At 34.1% G+C, this 7613-nt stretch overlaps 1 protein-coding gene across 1 annotated transcript in view; it reads left to right on the top strand.

Moving 5' to 3' along the window:
• Window positions 1-1488: 1488 nt before the first annotated feature.
• Window positions 1489-7613, top strand: part of LOC106476821 (MAM and LDL-receptor class A domain-containing protein 1-like) — a gene marked incomplete at its 3' end in the record, with an annotated part of 10712 nt that continues 4587 nt past the window's right edge. The window contains exons 1-2 of the mRNA XM_022380577.1: window positions 1489-1757; window positions 4763-4850. Of these exons, the coding sequence (XP_022236285.1) occupies window positions 1602-1757; window positions 4763-4850 (244 nt within the window). The remainder of the gene's footprint in view (window positions 1758-4762; window positions 4851-7613) is intronic.

The following is a 7613-nucleotide window of genomic DNA, read 5'->3' as shown; positions in this document are numbered from 1 at the left end:
GTGCGCTGCTTTGTAGTATTTAACTATGAAGGTTCCCGGTTTGTGCGCTGCTTTGTAGTATTTAACTATGAAGGTTCCCAGTTTGTGCGCTGCTTTGTAGTATTTAACTATGAAGGTTCCCGGTTTGTGCGCTGCTTTGTAGTATTTAACTATGAAGGTTCCCAGTTTATGCGCTGCTCTTACCCAAATTCTTACCCGATTTCACAAAATCTAACTAACTTGGATTCAGGACTCATTATTACATCATTCCAGCTGTTGATTAAGTTGGTGCAAAAAGGTTATTTAAATTTACTTTTACATTAGACTCAACCATTTACGTTATAATACAATTAGTTTATTATAGTCTCGTAACTTATATATTGTGATGTTAACAGATTTCTGTGATGTATCCATCCTGCAGGAACCGCAAAAAGACGAGTATTTGTCGGATATTATAACCATTCCTAGTTTACCCCTTAAGAAAAAAATGTCCACCTTTTCGAAAGCGCTCGAGTTATAGAATTTTATCTTTTCATATTACAGAACATCGTATTTTTTTCCCAATCCCCACAAAAGAAAGAGACTGGACACAAGTTTGCAAATGATCACAATCTTTATTAAAACAAAGTCATGGTTCACACATGGGACATGTGCTTAAGTGTTGGTTAACACTTGGACGTGTGCTTAAGTGTTTGTTCAAACTTGGGGCATGTGCTTAAGTGTTGGTTCACACTTGGGACATGTGCTTAAGTGTTGGTTCACACTTGGACATGTGTTTAAGTGTTGAAAGAAGAGAGAGAATTTTATATTTGTTCTCTCACAAAAAATGTCTGGAAGAGCCAAGTGCATCTTTCGTGCTATAGAAGCGCCCCCTAGTGGAGAACACACGTGATGTGCTTGGTGTCTGATCCAGTCCCGTGAATAACCAAGACAAGAGAAACTTAATAGTTCCCCTTGAACTACCTTTTACATGGAGAACAAACCCTCAAATATACTGCAAATTTAAAAATATATCTAATAACTAAGGGTGAATAGAAAAATTTATGCCCGCATATCACATATATAAATAAATATTAATGTCTTAAATAAGTTGAACTTTATTTTATCTTGTTTTCGATTTATCCAAAGTTTACTTACCGCCAACAAAAATCTATCTGACATTTCCTAAACTATTAATACAATACCCATGTTTATGTGCTTGCTTATTCGGACATGAAAGTTCAGTAAGTTATCATTAGATGACGCTTCTATATATTGTGCAAATGAAAAATTTTATATAATTTTAGTATTCGATCCAAATGGGTATAGGGATTTATTTTTTTTTTATTTTTTTTGCATTGTTATTGCCTTTAGTTCTGTGAGTTTAAATATTAATAGTATATTCTAATTTTCTATTTCCTGTGTCTTGTATGCGGATTTTTCCAGCTAAGTTTTCGTTTCGACGAGAAACCAAGAAATAGTATGAAAGTAGACATCTAAATGTAATATGTGAATATCTCATAGATGCCTACTTAACATTTGAAACAAACAACTTCGAGCATGCACCTCTGGACCGAGGAATTCTCGTCAGTCCTAATATTCAAGCCTCCAATTTGACGCAATGCCTTTCACTTTGGGCCTATATGTTTTCTGCTACTCCGGGTGAACCAGTTGGAAGTCTCATGATCAAACTTCGACAACAGAACCAGAATTCTACTGCCATCTGGCGTCTGAACAATCATCAAAACTCTCGATGGTTTTACGTTCAAGTTCCATTTTCCGCTGATGTCAATACACAGGTAAAGTATCTACCAAATAAACCTACAGTCAGTTAGATGATCAATGAGTAAAAACATGCAGAACAGAAGGATATACAATAACAGTACTAAATAATTGAATTGTTTGTTCGCTTACATTTTTCAAACAAAACTTTTTAACAAGGACTGTAATTGAAATTACTTCAAAATACAAACATTAGCAAAACAGTTCCTAATAAATATATTCAAGTTATTCACGTGTTTGTGTGCGTTTAAAATGTATTATGGCTATATTTTTTAATATTTTTGTCTGGATGTTTTGTATTGTTTGCTAAAAGGGGTTTTGGTATGATGTAGTGATAATGTGTGATATCTAAAAAATTCCTGGATGTCTAGATTTGATGTAATTTTTCACATTTTACAAACATATACAATAAATATTGTATAAAAACACCAGTAATATGTTGATGAAAAAATAATCAGACAGTGAGTTAGTTAGCGAGTTAGTTGATTAGCTCAGAGCTTTACAGTTTTTGAGTTTATGCTATAGATACGATAGGAAATTTAACAAGTAAATGACTGTTCAGTTTTATTTGTTTGTTACGCCTACCACTTGGTTATTATTAATTTGTGAAACTGTATAAGTTGTGAGACATACAGTTGAAGAAATAGAACGGGTTATTTTTCATTAAGTGGACTGCACTTTGCGCTATTTCAACCAAATAACAAAGAGCTCCTACAATGATAGAAACAATTAACGCATTGGTGTCAGGAGTTGTATTATTTTAGTAAAAATAAAATAAAATCTAGTATAAACTTAAATAAAATTAAAGCAAAACCAAGAAGAAAATGATATAAACTTAAAAGATCTTGAAGACAACATCGAAGAAGCTATTGGTGATGTATAGAGATTATAATAACAACTTTGAAGAAATATCAGTTAGGTACATAATAATTGTACCACTACAATCAACATCAGTAAAAGAATAAAACTTCTGGGAAACTGATTTGTAAATGCAAGGATCAAATCAGCCACACCTATGAGGACATTTACCCGAAAATTCCAAACCCCATAATGGAAGTAAGAACCCATCTAGCCTACATTTGTTTTCAGTGCTGCTTTTCCATCTTTGAATAATTCCTTCCTTAATTACTTCTCTTATATGAGTACCTCATCAGGTTTCAGAATTTAGCAGGCCAGTTGAAAAACATCAACCAATCAAAAACCAATAGGCTATAATGGAAAGGTACCATTGGAGCCATATCAGACTCAGTCCAAAATACTTTCAAAACGAATTAATGAAATACTGAACAACAAGCTATTAATCTTGCTGCTCATTTCAAAGGACTAGCTTTAACAACCTTCAACTATCAAGAATTGGTGCTCGCCTTAATTAATGAACGGGTTTAGAGTGACACATCCAATGGAAGTTTCCAAAGCATATACTCAGGAGCAGAGTGTGGAGCAAATATGAGACCTTAAACAAACTTGTGGAAATGCTTTTCCAGTTTTCTTATCCGAATGTTCCACATGAAATGATGAATTATTTGGCACGTGATCAATTCATATATTCCATAATGAATAAGGATATGCAAAATAGGCTAAACGTACATTTTCAAAGAAAGCTCTCAAGTTGGTGATGGAAATTGAATCAGTTAAAGCTGTAAACAGACAACTAAAAGCATCATCCAAAAATTATGAATTTATCACATGAAATAGTACAGAAACATCAACCAATCTGATGAAGATCTAGGAGAACTTAAACGATTCAGAATGAAAGAAGTAAACCACATGATTAAAGGCGTTGCAACTGCATCTCAAAAGAACATATTGCTAGAAACTGCTTCCTACAGTGTCAGGAAAACTAAATTGCTATAAGTGTGCAAAACATGAACATTAGGTCCGAGGAAAGGATGAATTAGTCATGGATATCAAGGATGCAATATCCCAAGATGAGAATATTCATCTGTTCCAACAGAAATAAGAGCATTATTAAGTAAAGAAGTCCATGAATCGATAGATTTATTGATGTGAAACTTTCCAGTATGTTATTAAACATCGGTTGTGCGTGTACAACTGTTCTGATAATGAACGATGGAAATTGCATCCAGAGATGAAGAAATAAGATTGATTGATGCAAACAGCGAGTGGGCACGTAGTTCCACAAAGTAGAAAGTTGTAAGTCACCCTTACTGTAGGAAGTTTCTTTACACCATATGATTTATAGGTAATTGACATTGAGGAAAAGTGGAAATTTGCTTCATATATAAACGTGGGTGTGAGCTTCACAGTCTATGACTTGAAACTCCCCGAGCATTATACGACAATTACACCACAGTGGGTTGTACTTCAAGTAAACACAGAGATGAGTGCATATAATAATGAAGACATCGGATCTGGAAGTCAACAAAGCAGAATCATAAAGAATATGTGGAACGAACCAAAAATCTTCTGCTGTGATCATCTTTGGGAGGAAATTGATGTGAGAACAACCAGCTGCTTAGCTTGAGCAAAGACTTTGTTATGGATAAGTCAATCTGCTGGATAGACCAAGGTTCCTGTCGAAATCACTTACATAATATCAATAGGGATACAGACACCAGTGGATTTGCTGGACAGAGGGAATTGCCCTAGTGACAGTAGAAGACAAGAGGTTATCCTGTCTTTGCACCATAATATCAATAGAGATACAGACACCAGTGGATTTGTTGGACCATTTACACAGAGGGAATTGCCCTAGTGACAGTAGAAGACAAGAGGTTATCCTGTCTTTGCACCATAATATCAATAGGGATACAGACACCTAATTAATTATGAAAACAGCTACCTTTGATCAGATATTTATACCGTTGTAACTAGGAATATAGTAGAACTTTTAATGATCAGTATGCATTGATTCATCGGTCTCTGCTAGCAGTATTTTCGATTTATATCACTAAATAAACGAAGACAAAAATATAAATGCATAGATAATTTACCAGGGTAAAAGGAAATAAAATACGAACTAGCCTGAAATCTTAAGTAATTTTTTACCTTTTCCCCACAGGTGCTAATTGAAGCAATCAAAGGGAGTAACGCACGTGCAGTAATAGCGATAGATGACATCACTTTCACAACACCTCCGTCATGTTCTGGTAAATCTATCATGTACATAGTGTATCAATATTATTTATCACAACGCCTCCATCATGTTCTGGTAAATTTATTTTGTATATGGTGTATCAATATTATTTATCACAACACCTCCATCATGTTCTGGTAAATTTATTATGTACATAGTGTATCAATATTATTTATCACAACGCCTCCATCATGTTCTGGTAAATTTATTATGTATATGGTGTATCAATATTATTTATCACAACGCCTCCATCATCTTCTGGTAAATTTATTATGTATATAGTGTATCAATATTATTTATCACAACACCTCCATCATGTTCTGTACATTTATTATGTATATAGTGTATCAATATTATTTATCACAACACCTCCATCATGTTCTGGTACATTTATTATGTATATAGTGTATCAATATTATTTATCACAACACCTCCATCATGTTCTGGTACATTTATTATGTACATAGTGTATCAATACTATTTATCACAACACCTCCATCATGTTCTGGTACATTTATTATGTACATAGTGTATCAATACTATTTATCACAGCGCCTCCATCATCTTCTGGTAAATTTATTATGTACATAGTGTATCAATACTATTTATCACAACGCCTCCATCATGTTCTGGTAAATTTATTATGTATATAGTGTATCAATACTATTTCAGTTTCTACATTTTTAACCCCCCCCCCCCTCCATGTTCTAAGCATTAAGGGGTTTTTCAGGAAAACCTTATGTTAAAATAGTTTTTATTAAAACTACATCCTTTAGGCATTAAAATTAACAGGCACGCCAAAATTTTATAAACTTTATTTTCCGTCTCCCTCCCCCACCTCTCTCTTTCTCCCAGATTTTCGTGTATATATATATTGTTATCAAAGATTTATTTAAGGCATGTTTATAGTATTGCAACATTTGAAAGGAAGAAAAAAAGACAATTTGTACATTTCACAAATATATCATTTATTAGAACAATGGTTTCGCCTGTAAAAGGTGTCACCAGTTTCTGGCGAAATAATGGTCGTAATGAGTGAAATATTTGTGAAACGTACAATTGTTTGTTTAGCTCAATTCTGTAATTATATAGCTTTACCAAGTACTGACGATTCCAAATACTAATTGTATTAAGTAATTGTGATAACATTTAATAGGGTTAGCTAAGAATATGACCTTATAAAAATATCCAGTGTGTGTCACGTCAGGCTTTATTTCTCGAAATGGGAGGAGTCATAATAGCCAAAATGCATTTATCCAGATAGAATAGTGCGATTACTGCCTACCCATTACTATTTTAGTGACGGGCGTGCAAGGGTGCCGTGAAACCTTATAAATTTAGTGAGTGTTGGTATAATAAGCCTAAAGTAAAGGCCTAGTGTGGGATCACCTAGCCTAGAGCCAAGTGCATAAAATTTATCAAGAAAGTATAAATATCGATTCAATTTTAAACTTAAGTCGTTTCTTGTTCGTTTTGAATTTATGCACAAAGCTACACAATGGGCTATCTGTGCTCTGCCCACCACGGGTATGGAAACCCGGTTTCTAGTGTTGTAAATCCGCAGACATACCGCTGTTCCACTGGGGGGCAAATCGTTTCTGAATTAGGCTATTTTCTGTAAAATCACCAATGTTTTTAATAAAAAAACAAACTTCTTTAATTAATGGAGACTCTAAATTAAGAAATCAACAAAATAAATTTCCAGGTTTATTGTTTATACATTTTATTTTATACTTTGAGTACATAGACTAGCAACAATATAAGGTTGTACTTTTGTTGCTAAGCAACATGACATAAAAGCCATTGTTGGAACGTAGTATTACCAAAACGCACTGGCTTTTCTATGCGTTAAAAGTTGTTAATCTAACTGATTTTTATTAATTATTATTCTATGTATACGCCACAAATTCATTTCATGAATGATCTTAATTTTAATTGGCTCACAAAGGAATTTACTGACGTTTGACTGCTTCAACTGCACTTTTCTTCCTGTTTGTTGGTCAAGCTTGATTTCGAAGAATTTATTTCATTCAGTTAGCTATGAAATGTGAGGTTAGGGTATACTATGGGGTGGGGGTGGTAGAACTTGCCCCGTCATTTTTGATGGGCTATGCGCTCATCTGAAAATAATAGTAGGTGATATCACATTTAATTACCATGTTATACAGCACAAAAAACAACAACTTCACTATCCAACTAAGACAGGTGGCGTCACAACATGTACTTACCATGTCATACTATATTGTTACGTTTCTGTTCGTTAGTTAATTTTCCGTAACTTCGTTCCGACGAAACTTTAGCGACACAAGTCATTTCTTAAATAAAACTGGTTTATTCTTTCTAAATATAACTTTGCGATACACTTAATTTGAACAGTCGCGCTATAATTCTCAACGAACTTCTCACGTGCTTAACAATATTCTCTCTGACTGCAGTTCAATTACTCATTACACTCTTCCCGTCACGTTGTGAACGTCTTATATATACAAGACTAACACGTATCTAGTAAATGCTAGGGCATTCTTGAAGGAACAGGATATTTCTAGAAAGGGGTGGCGTGATACTAGTCACGTGACCTCGCTGACGTAACAATATAAACAAAACCTTTAGTATCCAACTAAGGCAATGTGATGTCAAGACAAACACTTTCCATGATATGCTGCACAAACACAAATTTTACTATCCTTCTAAAGCAGGTAACGTCAAGACAAACACTTCCCATGATATGCTGCACAAACAAAAACTTTACTATCCATCTAAAGAAGGTGGTGTGAAG

This window comes from Limulus polyphemus, unplaced genomic scaffold (assembly GCF_000517525.1).
Source record: "Limulus polyphemus unplaced genomic scaffold, Limulus_polyphemus-2.1.2 Scaffold11711, whole genome shotgun sequence".
NCBI classification, from domain to species: domain Eukaryota; kingdom Metazoa; phylum Arthropoda; class Merostomata; order Xiphosura; family Limulidae; genus Limulus; species Limulus polyphemus.
This window is presented reverse-complemented; position numbering and strand designations above follow the sequence as displayed.